The sequence below is a fragment of the Hyla sarda genome, chromosome 3 (genome assembly GCF_029499605.1).
Source record: "Hyla sarda isolate aHylSar1 chromosome 3, aHylSar1.hap1, whole genome shotgun sequence".
Lineage (NCBI taxonomy): Eukaryota > Metazoa > Chordata > Amphibia > Anura > Hylidae > Hyla > Hyla sarda.
Window position 1 is genome coordinate 318701990 of NC_079191.1, and position 18089 is coordinate 318720078.

General features: G+C 44.1%; 1 protein-coding gene across 2 annotated transcripts in view; it reads right to left on the reverse strand.

Moving 5' to 3' along the window:
* Positions 1 to 4418: 4418 nt before the first annotated feature.
* The window catches only part of CNST (consortin, connexin sorting protein), a 120538-nt gene continuing 106867 nt past the window's right edge, over positions 4419 to 18089 (reverse strand). For both annotated transcript variants that reach the window (XM_056567166.1, XM_056567168.1), the window contains 2 exons: positions 10921 to 11041; positions 4419 to 5873 (listed from right to left, as the gene is read on the reverse strand). In XM_056567166.1, the coding sequence (XP_056423141.1) occupies positions 5668 to 5873; positions 10921 to 11041 (327 nt within the window). In that variant the 3' untranslated portion in view covers positions 4419 to 5667. The remainder of the gene's footprint in view (positions 5874 to 10920; positions 11042 to 18089) is intronic.

The window sequence follows — 18089 nt, forward strand, 5'->3', positions numbered from 1 at the left end:
TTTCAGGTGACTACCTCTTGAAGCTCATCAAGAGAATGCCAAGAGTATGCAAAGCAAAAGGTGGCTAGAACCTAGAATATGACATATTTTCACACTTTTTTGTTATGTATATAATTCCACATGTGTTAATTCATAGTTTAGATACATTCAGTGTGAATCTACAATTTTCATAGTCATGAAAATAAAGAAAACTCTGAATGAGGTGTGTCCAAACTTTTGGTCTGTACAGTATGTTAATCTGTTAACGACCAAAGACATATATACAAGTCCTTGTGCCGTTAACAGTGTATTAACAACTGAGGGCTACTGTTAATAGCAGACATGCGCACCCGGCTATTAATCCTTTTGATCGGACCGGGCATTTAACCCCTTAAGGGGGCAGCCCTTTTTCACCTTAAAGGGTAGCTCCCACCAAGTACAATACAATCTAATATGTCCCTACCTACTAGTAATCTAGCCCTAACCCCCTACCTGGCTTCAAAAAATGTTTTAATCGCTTTAATAGAGCAGATTTAGTGCTTCTAAATCTGCTCTATAAAGCAGGGCAGGAAGCAGCGCTTCCCAACAGGCGCGACGTCACTGACGCCTTGCTGGGCGGTATACAGTACCGGTATGAACCGGATACCGGTTTTTTTTTTCCTCCCAGCGGTGTCACAAGAATGCCTCCCGCGAGCGCTACCATCACCGCTAGCGGGGTCCCTGTGCCCACTAGCGGTGTCAAAAGAATGCCGAGTGCGGCTCTGTTCCCCGTCCCTGTCAGCTCTCAGGGTACGGGAACAGATTTTAAAGCCTCGCACGCGGCTAACATAGTACTGCGCAGGCGCAGCACTACGCAAATAGCGTAGGGCTAAAGTAGGCAGCGCTAGGAGCCTGGCCTTAGCCCTACGCTATTTGCATAGTACTGCGCATGCGCTGAACTACGTTAGCTGCGCGCGAGGCTTTTAAATCTGTTCACGTACCCTGAGAGCTGACAGGGACGGGGAACAGAGCCGCGCTCGGCATTCTTGTGACACCGCTAGTGGGCAGAGGGACCCCGCTAGCGGTGATGGTAGCGCTCGCGGGGGACACATTTGACACCACTAGTGGGCACAGGGACCCCGCTCGCACGCGCGGGGGGTTAGGCCAGTGGAGCTGGCCAATGCACGCAGCCCCAGCTATCAGCGTGCTCGCTCTTGCCTGTCTGATTGACAGGCGGGAGCGAGCACCGCAGTGACTGAATTTCGACTCATTGCCAGGCTTAAATGAGTCGAAATTCTGTAGTGACGTCACTGCCGAATGCATTCGGCCACTAGGAGGGTGACCCCTAGAGGCCGAATTTAAGAGTGATTTTAAACTGGTTTAAAATCACTTTTTTTTTATTAAAGTATATTAGAGATATGTTGTAGTACTTAAGTACTACAACATATAAATTTTTTTATATCATGACAGTGCCCATTTAAGGACTGAGCCCTTTTTCGCAATTCTGACCACTGTCGCTTTACGAATTAATAACGCGAAAACATTTTTACCGAATATTATGATTCTGAGACTGTTTTTTCGTGACATATTCTACTTTATTTTGGTGGTAAATTTTCGGCGTTACTTGCATCCTTTTTTGGTGAAAAATCCCAAAATGCCATGAAAATTTAGAAAATTTTGCATTTTTCTAACTTTGAAGCTCTCTACTTGTAAGGAAAATGGATATTCACAATAAATTTTATTTTTATTCACAAATACAATATGTCCACTTTATGTTGGCATCATAAAATGGACATAATTTTGCTTTTTGAAAAAATTAGAGGGTTTCAAAGTAGAGCAGCAAATTTAAAAAAATTCATGAAAGTTGCTAAATCTGAAGGGACAGATGTTACAGAACTACAACTCCCAGCATGCCTGGGCAGTCCAGGCATGCTGAGAGTTGTGGTTTGGCAACATCTGGAGGGCTACCGTTTGGGCACCACTGTAACAGTGGTCTCCAAACTGTGACCCTCCAGATATTGCAAAACTACAACTCCCAGCATGCCCAGACAGCCTTTGGCTGTCTGGTCATGCTGGGAGATGCAGTTTGGCCTTCCTAGTGGTTGCCACAGTAAAGATCACTGTACTTTCACTTTCAATCCCCCCCCCCCAACTGTAGTTTCCCTACCTGACCCAGGATCCAGCAGTCTCCAGTGACGATCGGGGATCTCCAGGCATCTTCTCCTGCAGGTACCGGCCTCCATCTTCTTCCCACGATCCCCTCGACATCCAGGGGTGGGCAGAACGGGGGCTGCCATGGCAACCCACTGTCCTGCTCTGCCATTGGTCAGAATCAGTTCTGACCAATGGCAGGGGATAGGAGGAGATCGCAGCTCTGCGACCTCAATCCTAGCCCTCAAGATGATCGGGGCTGTCCCTGACAGCTCCGATCATCGCTATTTTCCGGGTGATCGGGTCACCAGAGACCCGATCAGCCCGGAATAGCAGAAAATCGCAGGCCTGAATTGACATGCGATTTTCTGCGATCGCCGACATGGGGGGGGGGGGGGGTCTCTCAGGACCCCCCTGGGCGATGTGCTGGGGTGCCTGCTGAATGATTTCAACAGGCATTCCGGTCCGGTCCCCAACCGGCCAGCGGCGGGGACCGGAATTCCCACGGGCGTATGCTGTATACGCCCCACGTCCTTAACTCCTTAAGGACCGAGGGTTTTTCAGTTTTTGCATTTTAGTTTTTTCCTCCTTGTCTTTAAAAAATCATAACTCTTTCAATTTTGCACCTAAAAATCCATATGATGGCTTATTTTTTGCACCACCAATTCTACTTTGCAATGATGTCAGTCATTTTGCCCAAAAATGTACGGCGAAACGTAAAAAAAATAATTGTGAGACAAAATTGAAAAAAAAAACGATGTTTTGTAATTTTGGGGGCTTCCGTTTCTACGTAGTACATTTTTCGGTAACAATGACACGTTTTCATTGTTCTGTAGGTCCATACGATTAAAATGATACCCTACTTATATAGGTTTGATTTTGTCGTAATTCTGGAAAAAATCATAACTACATGCAGGAAAATTGATACGTTTAAAATTGTCATCTTCTGACCCCTATAACTTTTTTATTTTTGCGCGTATGGGGCAGTATGAGGACTCATTTTTTGCACCGTGATCTGAAGTTTCTAGTGGTTTTTGCATTGATAGGACTTATTTTTCATTTTTTCATGATATAAAAAGTTATCAAAAATGCACTATTTTGGACTTTGGAATTTTTTTGCGTGTACGCCATTGACCATGCGGTTTAATTAACAATATATTTTTAGAATTCGGTCATTTCCGCACGCGGCGATACCATATATGTTTATTTTTATTTACACTGTTTTTTTTTTTTATGGGTAAAGGGGGGTGATTCAAACTTTTAATAGGGAAGGGGTGAAATGATCTTTATTCATTTTTTTTTTTCACTTTTTTTTTTTGCAGTGTTATAGCTCCCATAGGCTCTATTACAGTGATCACTGGTTTCTCATAGGAAACCAGTGATCGATGATTCTGCCGCTTGACTGCTCATACCTGGATCTCAGGCACTGAGCAGTCATTCGGCTATCGGACAGCGAGGAGGCAGGTAGGGACCCTCCAGCTGTCCTGTAAGCTGTTCGGGATGCCGCGATTATCCCGAACAGCCCACTGAGCTAACCGGCATACTTTCACTTTCACTTTAGAGAGCGAGGATACCCGGCCAGCAGCAGAGACCTTCCGGAGCGACTGGGACACGGCGACAGCGATGGAGCGACATCCAGGGCAGCGGTGACGGGTCCGGAGCGGCGGGGACACGTAAGTATTACCTCCTCCTGCAGTGGTCTTCTATCTGCGGACCTCCAGATGTTGCAAAACTACAACTCCCAGCATGCCCGGACAGCCAACGGCTGTCCAGGCATGCTGGGAGTTGTAGTTTTGCAACATCTGGAGGTCCGCAGGTTGAAGACCACTATTGGGTTAAAAATCTTTATTTTTTTAGATTTTGCCCCTAAAAATTGGGTGCGTCTTATACGCCGGTGCGTCCTATAGGACGAAAAATACGGTAGTTATCACTTTTGCATTGAGAGATGGTGCTCCATTATGCTGGAAAAAGCTTTGTTTATGACCAAATTGCTCCTGGATTATTGGGAGAAGTTACTCTTGGAGAATGCTCAGCTGCCATTCTTTATTCATAGCTTTGAGTGAACCCACTGAATGGTCTCAAGATGCTTTAGTATTGGCACGATACATATGGCTCCCCTTTTTTCACTGGACAATCATTCTTCCAGATGTCCCAAATAGTCTGAAGGTGGCTTCATTCGAGAAAATAACTTTACCCCATTCCTCTGCAGCATTATCCATCCCATATCATATATATACAATAGGCATATCAATAGTTAGCCTTAAAATCATCATGATACGGCAAAGAACGAGTCAAACAGCAGATTAACCATGTAAAATATCTTTTTTTTTATTCAACTTGGAAAGGAGACATGATGCACAGATCATTATGTGACAACAATGAGAAGAAAGGTGGCACAAGACTCATGAACACAGCTCTAGCTGTGACAACCTGATATTTGTGCACGATCCATACAATATAGAATTATAAAATATTTGTGTTGTCAAATTCCCCATGATATTTTACTGTTGCGGTATTATTTTCTATTTTTAATATCTTCTTTAGATAATATCTTTGAGCTTAAAATGATGTATTTCATCTGAAGTGGATAAAAATGACAATGAAGGGAGGCTAAAAAAAAAACAACAAAAAAAACACAATGCAAACAACACATGGTTTAAGCTAAAGCAGTGGTCTCTAAATTGTGGCCCTCCAGCTGTAGCAAAACTACAACTACAGCTGGAGCCACAGTTTGGAGACCACTGATCTAAAGAAATAAAACAATAAAATCACACTGCAATGGTTCAAGACAACTCATTTGCTGTACGAAAATGTCATGATCACATAACTAAAACATCACAGAATGAATGCAAATTCCCTTTAAACTGATCAGACAAAAATAAATATATTTTACCATGAAAAATGCACTGGACCAGCCAGTACCAACATGTTCAGAAAGAAAAATATATTACCCCCAAAAGACAAGAATTATAATGGGTTAGCCTAAATATTTGTACAAATTCATCTGGTTTCTTTAAAATCTGTTTTCCGGGTGCAATGGTGTCATGCTTACATGATATCTAGTACCCATCTTGTATGACCAAAACATAAAATAACCTATAAAACCCCAAAACAATTGTTAATGACGATGGGGAACGGATCGGTATTTTTCCTTTACAATAAAAGAAAAATCTATACATTAAAATCATGATCTAAAGGCTGATATACAAATAAATGCATGATTCAGTGTTTAGACCACAGAAGAGCAGTCACTAAACATAAAATGAAATTACACAACACACAAAAAAAGGAAATAATATACAATAGAAAACCATGGGTTTCAACCTTACAGACCGTACACAGACATAATAAAAGGCAATTGTAAAAACACTAGGCGGATTGTACATCTTCAGTGGTTACCATTCCCTGGGACTCGTCTGCCATGTTGAAAACATCATTCACCCCCAGTCACTATAGTTAGTTCATTTTCTTAAATTAAAATATTACAGCATAAACATCTTTTACATCCTCGATTGAAATGTTTATAAAATGTATATTTGTGGATAAAGGCCTTTTCTGTTAGGTGACAAACAGCCAGTGCTTTAATTCCTCCACTCCTTGTAGGGCCTGAGTGTAGTAAAAATCCATATTTGCAGTAAAATCTTTACATACAGAAGACTCCACGTCACCAAATGTACAGTACAACGCAGTCCCGCCAACACTGAGAAACACAGTCGCAAGGCAAAGTGCGATCAGCAGGATACAGGATCCTCCGCCCATCTCCTCTGCAATAAAACATAATAATCTTTAGGTGTCTGGTAGTAGAAGAAGCCATTTTAGTGTAACACTAAATCAGAAGCAAAGATTTACTATACTACAGTGATTTATTTCATATTGCATGTTTGTTGATGTACATTTTTCCTAGATGGCTAGATTTCCTCTACATCAGTGTTTCCCAACCTTTTTCGGGTCAGGGCACACCTCGGAAAAAAAAATTTCCGCGGGGCACCGCTACCGAGGTTGACGAGCAAAAAAAAAATAAAAAAAATAAAGGGAAAAACGCACTGCACTATATCTATTTATTCTATCTCACTGTCACTCAGTACTTACTGCACTTGTCTCCTTGGACTATAGTTAAAAAAAAAAAAAACTATGAACAAATTCCTATGCACACTGCATATATCTCATCTTGCATATATCTTATTTTCCCCCACATTAGGTTGGCAGTATAGTTACCCCCACATTAGGTTGTAGTTCCCCAACATTAGGTTGTAGTTCCCCCACATTAGGTCCAGTATAGTCCCCCACATTAGGTCCAGTATAGTCCCCCACATTAGGTCCAGTATAGTTCCCCCACATTAGGCCGAGTATAGTCTCCCACATTAGGTCCAGTACAGTTCCCCCACATCAGGCCCAGTATAGTCCCCCCACATTAGGCCCAGTATAGTTCCCCACATTAGGCCCAGTATAGTTCCCCACATTAGGTGTGCAGTATAGTTCCCCCACATTAGGTGCAGTATAGTCCCCCACATTAGGTCCAGTATAGTTCCCCCACATTAGGCCCAGTATAGTTCCCCCACATTAGGCCCAGTATAGTTCCCCACATTAGGTGCAGTATAGTTACCCACATTAGGTGTGCAGTATAGTTCCCCCACATTAGGTGCAGTATAGTCCCCCACATTAGGTCCAGTATAGTTCCCCCACATTAGGCCCAGTATAGTCCCCCCACATTAGGTCCAGTTTAGTCCCCCCACATTAGGTCCAGTATAGTCACCCACATTAGATCCAGTATAGTTCCCCCACATTAGGTCCAGTATAGTTCCCCCATATTAGGTCCAGTATAGTCCCCCCACATTAGGTCCAGTATAGTTCCCCCACATTAGGTCCAGTATAGTCCCCCCACATTAGGTCCAGTATAGTTCCCCCACATTAGGTCCAGTATAGTCCCCCCACATTAGGTGCAGTATAGTTCCCCGCAGACATACAGCCTTCAGCCATACAGTGTATTACTGAAGGCTGTATGCCTGTGTACTGCCCCACTTCGGTGTTCCGAGCACCGCTCCTCCGGTCCGGCTATAGCAGTAGGTCCCGGGACCGGAGGAGCGGTGCTCGGAACACCGCAGGAGACGCGCCGCTGGTAACACTTACCAAGTTGACAGTGCGTGTCCTCCTCGCTGCTCCAGTCCTCCGCGATTGTTGCTATGGGGTAACGCACGGGACGTCGTCCCTGCGTGCGCTACCTCCCGGCGGTCCCCGCGTTTTTAAAGTAAACGTGGGGCCGCAGGGACTTAGAGGCATCCCTGTGTCCCGAAAGCAACTTTCGGGACATAGAGATGTCCCGCGGCAAAAACACACGGCGGGTCTTTTTCCCACGGCACACCTTACACTATGTCACGGCACACTAGTGTGCTGTAGCACAGTGGTTGAAAAACACTGCTCTAGATCAGTGGTCCCTGGTCCAGTCCTTAAAGGGGTTCTCCACTGCCCTGTCTTCCAGAGCTCCACTCGCACCATCCGGAAGTTTATTACTCCAGACGCTGTGTGAGGGCTTCCGTGTTCGAGGCCGCCCCCTCGTGACGTCACGCCCGCCCCCTCAACGAAAGTCTATGGGAAGGGGGCGCGACAGCGGTCGAACATGGAACATGGAACAGCCTCGAACATGGAAGCCCACACACAGCGTCCGGAGTAATAAACTTCCGGACGCTGCGAGCGGAGCTCCGGAAGACAGGGCACCAACATTTATTCAGTTATTCTATTGGAATAGAACAGGGAAAAATTCTAATACTCTACTATTGGTGGCTATAATAAAGGAGAAATACAGCGCCGTGGTGTGATATAGTTAAATACCAAGGGTGATATTTTCAATACGGTAACTGCTCACCGATGTACAACATTGGAAATGGCGTGTATGCCCTACCCGGCACCCTGCAGCCACTCCAAGCCTTGTGTGTAGCATACAAACAAAGAACCTCCGGAGAAAAGGGCTGGATTACAAAGGGCGCTGGGAGCCAGGTAAGAGTATTGCACATTTATTACCCACAATGATTACCGACAATGATTGTGGATAATAAATGTGTAATACTCTTACCTGGCTCCCAGCGCCCTTTGTAATCCAGACCTTTTCTCTGGAGGTTCTTTGTTTGTCTACTGTTGGTGGGACTGGGTTGGGGACCTCTGCTCTAGATGCTTGTTGTAGATGACACTTTGCATAGGGAATGTATATCCAGACAAATCATTGCTATTGTTGCTTGTAGTATGTTCATATTGTATGTACACTGGACCATTATTCTAACAATCTAATCTTGTCTCATGACATCAACCAACAGTTACAAATAGTATCTCTCTCTCGCTGGAGGACCTGTCATGCAGTATTCAGGTAACCCACTGATTTGAATGGGCATGTGATGCCTAATTTCACCTGTGGTGGCGCTGCAATGAAACTAAACGGCCAACGGCTGTCCGGGCATGCTGGGAGTTGTAGTTTTGCAACAGCTGGAGGCACCCTGGTTGGGAAACAATGGTTTATGTAGGGGACAGGAGCTTCTTCAGGGTCCTATACAGTACACCCAGTGTCCCAAATGGAGCCACCCTTACCTGGTGCCCAAAGGAGCAACTAACCCTGGCACAGGTAAGGAATAGTACAGAAGTTATAGTTCCTCCCTGTACTGTAGGGGGCGCTACCAGACACCAGTCAGTGCATATGCTTCAGTAATACAGGTGATTAACCAGTGAATGCCCATTCTGATTGGTCAGTTCCTCACGTTGTGACACATTTCACAGATCTGGACTGTCCATAGCATTGTATGTTGAGTCTGGTTTCAAGTTATGATGGTCCAGAAAACACCATTGTATGTTGAAACTATTGTATGTTGAGGCCATTGTAAGTTGAGGGATCACTGTACTTCTCCTTTAACAGGTTTCACACAGATTACACTGATCAGTTGGGGGACCCTGCAGTGGAAGACACTTTATCAACGAAGCCTACAAATTGTCCAAAGCAATGAACCTCTGTAGAATATGTCCATGCCGAGTATAAACTGCAGATTTTATTGTGTATGACATTATTTATTTATACTGAATGTGTGAACATACCATAAGGGTGGTTTCACACAGTTTTTCTTGGCATTTTTTGCACCCCTATGTGGTTGCAGCACAGCACATGTTCCTTATACTTGATCCTTGTAACACTTTTTTCCCCCAAAAAACTCTGCAAATAAAACTATAAAGGGAATTTATTAAGATTGGCATTTCCATTGCAGGCCTCTCAATAAATCTGACATATCTCTGTGTGATACTGACTATAATCTAGACCAGCTACAATCTGGAATAGATTTCTGCTGTATGCCAATATCTCGTATAAAATATAAGGGCATAGAATATAATGTTTTGGGCTGCAGAGGCCCCTTCCATTCCAGCTAACCCCATCCACTTTAAAATCTGGCAAGCATGGTGGTAAAAACACAGAAAAGTAGCAACATTTTGCCCACATGCTCTCTGCTGACACCTCTGTCTGTCTCAGGAACTGTCCAGAGCAGGATAGGTTTGCTATGGGGATTTGCTCCTGCCCTGGACAGCTCCTAAAATGGACAGAGGTGTCAGCAGAGAGCACCGTGGTCGGACAGAAAATAAATTCAAAAAGAAAAGAACTTCCTGTGGAACATTCAGAATCTGATAAGTACTGGAAGGATTAAGATTTTTAAATATGAGTAATTTACAAATCTGTTTAACTTTCTGGCACTAGGTGATTTAAAAAAATAAAATAAAATGTTTTCCACCGTACCCCTTTAAGGTGATTATATAAGGCCCTCAAGATATCTTAACCAACATCCACATCACATTCTGCCGGGTCAAGCATGCATGCTTATTTCACTGGGTAATGGAAAGTAAACCATTGTCAACAACCTATGGCACCAGTTATCTCAAGGGAACCAAGGATCTGGCATCAGCTTGCCTGAAACTTCCCCTACAAGCCCCCAACTTCCTCCATACACATTAGACTATCAGTGTGTAGTACGATTTAGTGTGCATGACCAATTTTAAGGTGCTCATAAATCCAAGTAAACTCTATAGAATACAGTGACAAAATGGACTGTGTTTATGGACAAATAGTAAGCTGGTGATTTTTTTTATCGACAATTCTGTAATTTTGTTTCATTAAAGGGGTACTACCGTGCTGACAACTTATCCCCCATCTAAAGGATAGGGGATAAGTTGCCTGATCACGCGGGGTCCCGCCGCTGGGGACCCCCGCAATCTCGCATGCAGCACCCCGCTCTCATCAGGCCCCTCTGATGACTGCCGATCACAGGGCCGGAGTATCGTGCTGTCACGCTCCGCCCCTCAATGCAAGTCTATGACAGGGGGCTAAACAGTTGTCTCGCCCCCTGCCATAGACTTGCATTGAGGGGCAGAGCGTGAAGTCATACGGGGGCGGAGCTGTGACGTCACGATCACCGGCCCAGTCATCAGACCCGGAGGGAATGTTCGCACCGGGGCCTGATGAGAGTGGGTGCTGCGTGCGAGATCGAGGGGTTCCCCAGTGGCGGGACCCCGCGCGATCAGGCAACTTATCCCCTATCCTTTAGATGCACGGTAGTACCCCTTTAACATTGAATGATTTCATAATTTTTACTCTACTTAATACTATATATGCTGTACAATATAACAACCACCTGTATTAAGCTGTATTATTGTCATGCTTTCTAATAATGATGATTGACAGGGGTGTAGCTTGCTTTCTGTACAAACTAAGTGTGCAATAAGCAAGCAAGACCTATGATGTACCTTCTCTGCAACAGCTTTATAAAGTTAGTAAATAAATTCTATACCAACCTTGGTCAAGAATATCTTCTGTTTCCAGGAATCTCACTTTCCTCTTTGCCGGCTTATGGTTCTCCCCATCACTTGTATTACGCTTCTTCAATATAGAGACCAATCCAGAAGCGGGGCTCGCCTATTTATAAATGCAAAGGAAATTGTCATTTTCTAGATTTATTATATATTGATTGCTAAATCATTTATATACCAACATATTTAATTTAGCGTGGTACTCCGGCGCTTAGACATCTTATCCCCTTATCCAAAGGATAGGGGATAAGATGCCTGATCGCGGGGGTCCCGCCGCTGGGGACCCCCGTGATCTTGCACCCCGTTTAAAATCAGTCCCCAGAGCATGTTCGCTCCAGGTCTGATTACTGTCGATCACAAGGACGGAGCGTTGTGACGTCAAGGCTCCGCCCCGGGTGATGTCACGCTCCGCCCCCTCAATGCAAGCCTATGGGAGGGGGCGTGACAGCTGGGACTGATTTTAAACGGGGTGCGGCGTGCAAGATCACGAGGGTCCTCAGCGGCGGGACCCACGGGATCAGGCATCTTATCCCCCATCGTTTGGATAGGGGATAAGATGTCTAAGCGCCGGAGTACCCCTTAAAGGCAAAGATACTGTCTATAAATGCAAAACACAAAACAAAAAAACTGAGAAAAAAATGCCTTTTTTGTATATACAAGGATACAAATTTTCCAATCAAATGCATATTATTAGCAATATTGGGGGAGATTTATTAAAATCTGTGCAGAGGAAAAGTTGCCCAGTTGCCCATGGCAACCAATCAGATTGCTTCTTCTATTTTTAACAAGGCCTCTGCAAAATGAAAGAAGCGATCTGATTGGTTGCTATGGGCAACTGGGCACTTTTCCTCTGCACGGGTTTTGATAAATCTCCCCCATTGTTTGTACATTTTGAACCTCTTTTATACCTACAAATAAATGTGTGTACTTTGGATAATTTTTAGGACTGCTTTCGAACCAATTTTAAGTGTTTTTAATATTTTATTTTATTTTTTTGACACTAATAATGATGTGCTTGGATTCTACCATAATGTTCTGTACTTCTCTGGGGTTGTGTGAACACAATGTGCAGAATTATTAAATTTGTGTTCAAACATTTTAGTTGCATTGCAGTACTGTTGCTGTAGTGCAATGGTCTTCAACTTGCAGACCTCGGGATGTTGCAAAACTACAACTCCCAGCATGCCCGGACAGCCGTTGGCTGTCCGGGCATGCTGGGAGTTGTAGTTTTGCAACATCTGGATGTCCGCAGGTTGAAGACCACTGCTGTAGTGTCTTGGTACTGCATAAACATAGTAAAAACAATGCGGCACTGCAACAGTACTGCAATGAAACTGTAGTGCAACTGCAACATGTGAACACAGCCTATAATAGTATAGTGGAATGCTGTCACATGTGTAACTCAAGGACTATTTACCAGTGCATACGTATTTACTTCAAAACAGAAACTATTGGGTAATTCCAATTCCGCTTGTAAAGCAGTAAAATCCCAGCTGCCAACACTCCATGATCTGAAATAGACTGGATTTAGCTAAACCATCACAGGTGCAGTCAGTGCTGAACAGGTCTTCCAAGTTTATTTTAAGGTTCCGCAGCATTTGAAGTCACGGCCAGGACATAATCTACTGGGTTTTGATTCTATGCTCAGCAATGACATGCAACTGGGAAAAGAAAGCACTGATCCCATGTTCTCTCGCAATGCTTTTTTCATGTGTATTTTGGGTTGTGATGTGTGTATTCTACATCCAAATACAGGTGAAGTATGCCCACACACCACAAAGCTGTAGTTTCAGTGGGGTGTATAAAAAAAACAGAACATGTCACTTCTTTGATGTGTGCCCTGCGCATAACAGGCTGCTTTTTTTTTTTTTAGATTTAGGGTGCGTTCCCACCTGGCGTATACGCAGCGTATTTCACGCTGCGCAAAATTTGCGTCAGCAGCGGGAAATACACTGCGTATTCCTTGCTCACTATACACACAGGGCTTTGCGGCGGCAGCCCTATGCGTGTAGTGAGTTTTGGAGGCGGGGCCGTGTGCTGGCGTGACTGTGATGCGTGGCTCCGCCTCCAAAACTCACTACATGCATAGGGCTGCCGCCAGGTGGGAACGCACCCTTACAGGGTGTATACGCAGCGTATTTGACGCTGCGCAAAAGTTACGGCAGCAGCGGGAAATACGCTGCGTATTCCTTGCTCACTATACACACAGGGCTTTCCGGCGGCAGCCTTATGCGTGTAGTGAGTTTTGGAGGCGGAGCCGCGCGTCACAGACACGCCGGCACACGGCCCCGCCTCTAAAACTCACTCACTATTTTGACGCCGGAAAGTCCTGTGTGTATAGTGAGCAAGGAATACGCAGCGTATTTCCCGCTGCTGCCGTAACTTTTGCGCAGCGTCAAATACGCTACGTATACGCCCTGTGGGAATGCACCGTGAGATGCAATTTTTGAGCCAATGAGGCTAAAATTCTCAGATTCTGATTCAGACTCTGAAATTCTGTTGCAGCTGAGTCACATTGTTTCCAATGGGATTCTGCTGCACCGTGCACAGGGCAGAATTTCCATGGCGGAAACATTTGCCATAGAAATCTTGATTCTGGCTTTTGTTGAAAGAACTGACTTGTCAATTCTTTTGGTGGAATCTGCAAGGAAATGCATTTTTGTCTATGGAGAAATGCTGTCTATGCATTTTCGAGCAGTCCTAGCGCTGTCATATTCTGCTGGGGCCACTATTTGCGGAATAGGTCTGCCTGTGTTTTCCAGGCAGACGTTCCGCAAATATTCCACTGTGTGAACACAGCCTAAAGGTGAGGACAAACTGCAATTTTGCATTTAATAAATGTTTTATCCTGCATGATATACCTTTTCTGAGTGTGCATATATTGAAAACATTTTGCAAGGGATTAGATGACAGGATTGTAACAAGATATCCCAGCATTTACCAGATCGAAGCAAATCATTCTCAAGTTTATTCTATCATAAACCTGATAATCGTGTTACATGTAGTGACAGGACGCACTGCAGCATTGGGACAGCTGAGAAAGGCAAATGCTGCAATGCGTCCTGTCACTACCTCTACCATGTATATCCTATTGGGAGGAGACCAGACAGGCTAGCTTTCACTACTCACATGCATTAAACCTTAAAGGGTACCTCTCATCAAAAAAACTTTTGATATATTACAGATTAATATATGCAGAATAACTTTACAGCTACATGTTATTAAAAAATATGCTTCTTTCTATTTAATTTTCCACTTTGAAGAAATGACCACTAGGGGTCTCCCTACCAGTCCTGGCAGCAAGCATTTCAGACTCATGCTGGAGTCCTAAACACTACGAGCTGCCAGTCTGCTTTGTTCACAAAGGAGAACACTCAGAGCTGCCAGCCTGCTTTGTTCACAGCCTGTTTGGCTGTGAACAAACCAGGCTGGCAGCTCTGAGTGTTTATGACTCCAGCATGAGTCAGAAATGCTTGCTGACAGGACTGATCGGGAAAAATATAATAGAAAGAAGCATATTTTTCATTAACATGCTATTGGAAAGTTATTCAACATTCATTCATCTAAAATATATCAAAAGTTTATTTGATGAGAGGTACCCTTTAAAGGGTTGCTGAGTTGCCCATAGCAACCAATCAGATGGCTTCTTTCATTTTTCAGAGGCCTTTTCAAAATGAAGGAAGCGATCTGATTGGTTGCTATGGGCAACTCAGCAACTTTTCCTCTGGACAGGTTTTGATAAATCTCCCCCCTATGTCTTGTGGAGTGGAACACTCCACAAGACATAGGGGGGAGATTTATCAAAACCTGATAGGAACTATCAACAAACTCCCAGCAAGTTTATAGTCCGCTGCTAAAACAAGTGGTCTATGGCAATTCCACAGACCACTTGTTTTAGCAGCGGACTATGAACTTGCTGGGAGTTTGGTGATAGGAACACTCCACAAGACATAGGGGAAGATTTATCAAAACCTGTCCAGAGTTGTTGCCCATAACAACCAGTCAGATTGCTTCTTTCATTTTTGAAGAGGCCTGTGAAAAATGAAAGAAGCGATCTGATTGGTTGCTATGGGCAACTCAGCAACTTTTCTTCTGAACAGGTTTTGATAAATCTGCCCCATATTATTTGAAAGACGCCATCTAGGCATCACAAGTTATCCCCTGTCAGTCACATCCTTACATTTGACCTTTTAAATGTTTCCAGTGCTTTGGAGAGGAGTGCTGTACTCTAGTATCTATGGTACTCCCAGTGCACGGAGCATGTGCGGTCTACAGCGCCATGCAGCAGGGACAGCTAAGGGCTCTTTTCTGAAGTTTGGGGGGTCCTAGCAGTCAGACACTTAGCACCTAGCATCTAGTCCCTGAACTAGCATTTTTAAAATGCAAAAAGTACCATCAACAACTCTACAAGCTATTACGATCTATATCTACAACTAGACTGAAGTGAAAAAACATTAGAACAAACTGATACAACTTAGGGGAAAAAGAGGCCAATGTGAACGTGGCAAAACACTAATTTATATACCGTATTTTTCGCCATATAAGACGCACCCAATTTTAAAGGGTGAAAATCTTGAAAAAAAAGATTCTGAACCTTCAACCTGCGGACCTCCAGATGTTGCAAAACTACAAAACTCCCAGCAAGCCCGGACAGCCGTTGGCATTCCAGGAGTTGTAGTTTTGCAACATCTGAAGGTCCGCAGGTTGAAGACCACTGGTATAGGAGGTAATACTCACGTGATCGCTGCCCTGGATGTCACCCTCCATCGCTGTTGCCGCGTCCCCGGAGTGTCCCCGTCGCTCCGGAACGTCTCTGCTGCCGGGTATCCTCGTTCTCAGTCGCCGCCATCACGTCGCTACGCACACTCCTATTGGATGACGGGACGGCGTGCGCGATGACGACGAAGGAGAGCGTTGGCCATGTAGGGGATCCCGGCACGGAGCAGACAACGAGGAGGCAGGTAAAGTCCCTCCTGGTGTCCTGTAAGCTGTTCGGGATGCCGTGATTTCACCGCGCCAGTCCCGAACAGCGCGACTGAGCAGCCGGGTTAGTGTCACTTTCGCTTCAGACGCGGCGGTCAGGTTTGATCGCCGCATCTGAAGGGTTAATACACGGCATCACCACGATCAGTGATGTCCTGTATTAGCCGCGGGTCCCGGCCGTTGATGGCCACAGGAACCGCCGCGATAGGACAGGTTTTAATATGTATTTGCCGTATAAGACGCACCAACTTTCCCCCCCCCCAGTTTTGGGGAAGAAAAAGTGCGTCTTATACGGCGAAAAATACGGAATGGTGTACAAGAAAAAAAAAAGTCTTTCTTGCCCGTAGCAATCAGAGCTTAGCTTTCATTTATAAAGTTTCTTTAGTAAACTAAAAGCTGATCTCTGATTGGTTGCTATAGACAACAAGGACAATTTTTTCCCCTCTTCAGTCAGTTTTTGATATCTGAGGCCTTATCTAAATAAATGCACAAAAAATGGTTTCATAATGTACAATGAATTCATCCACTGGCCAAGATGCTCCATATGGGATAAATAACCGGTTATACTGCTTTGTGATCTCATCCTCTTGAATTATTAATACTCAAAGCAAGTGGCGCAAGAAAAGGTTTTCATTACTAGTTCCATCCAATAAACATATTAAGTGATTATATTTCATTAATATAATCCATTACCAACCCATTTTTTATCTTAATGACTAAGCAATTTTCTTCATTGTCATTCCAACAGCCGTAACTTTTTGACATTTTCCATAGGCATTGCAGTATAAGGGCTTTGCACTTGGAGTTGTAGATCAGTAGCACCATTTTGGGGCACGTACTGTATAGTGTAAAGTAAAATACTGCCCACTATGTATACATAGACTTGCCTTATCTGTATTACTTAGGCTATGTTAACTCATGCATTGGGGCTGGTTCAGGGCCTTAAAGTGCAGGCAAACGGTCCCTTTCACAGCAGACAGCAACCGACCATGAGAGATCCCTTTGACTTTAATGTGGTCTTTCGGATTTCCGTATGGTGTCTGTTTATTTAGCTGGATTTGATGCGACAAAAAAATTACTATTTGTAAAATAAACAACATTTGCGATGGAGCTTCCAAATGGAGCTCTGATAAAAGTGTAAGCATAGCCTGCACTGGAGCTCTGGTTGGGGTGCTTCTTCAGAAAAGAGAACACAAGAGGATCCAGCTGGCACTACCACCTCTGCTCTCTTACTGATGAACTAAAAAATAACCTGTCGATGCACTGCGACCGCTATTCCTCTGCAGCCTATAAAGCGGTGCTCAGTCCCATAGAGAGTGGATAGATAATCAGCAAATGGTAGCGATAAAACGGACGGCAACTCACTCTAATCCACGGCTTCTTTATTTGCAGAGATGGGTGCAGTGACAAACAGGCACAATCCAACAGAGCAACGTTTCGTGTTACACGCTTCTTCCGGCTCACCCAGAATAAGCGTGTAACGCGAAACGTTGCTCTGTTGGATTGTGCCCGTTTGTCACTGCACCCATCTCTGCTAATAAAGAAACCGTGGATTAAAGTGAGTTGCCGTCCGTTCTATTGCTACCATTTGCTGCGGCTTCTTCAGAAAATGCTGCAAACAGTATTTTTTTGCTCACTCACCAGGCAGACCCAATGTTTCCTGCCTTTTTTTATTGTTTCTTATTTTCGGTTGATATTTTGGGGCTTCAAAACTAATTTGTAGTTTTTCTATAGAGTTATAGTCTTAAGATACAATAGTTTCAGCTTAGAAACAATTTATTTTGTGTGCATTGATGAAGGGTATTACCAGAAACGTGTCCATGTTGTCTTTCTAGTTGCCGTGTTATACTGGCTGTCCCGCATATCTTGCGGTTTTTACTGGGATCCGAATAAAGTTCACATCATTTACCACTGGCTGTTCTGCATTCTGTCCAATTTATTTTGTTGACTACTACATAAGGCTGCATTCACACCATGTTTTTGCAATACAGTTCCCGTATACGTTTTCTATGTGAAAACCGTATGGAACCGTATTGAAAACCATATGCATTGACTCTCCGTTGAAAACCGTATGCCAAAAGATGCATCAGGCTGTGTCCGTTTTGCGTCCTGTAAGGAGCCTACCACGGTTTTGGGCTGGGTGAAAAGCTGTATTAAAACGGATATGTCAT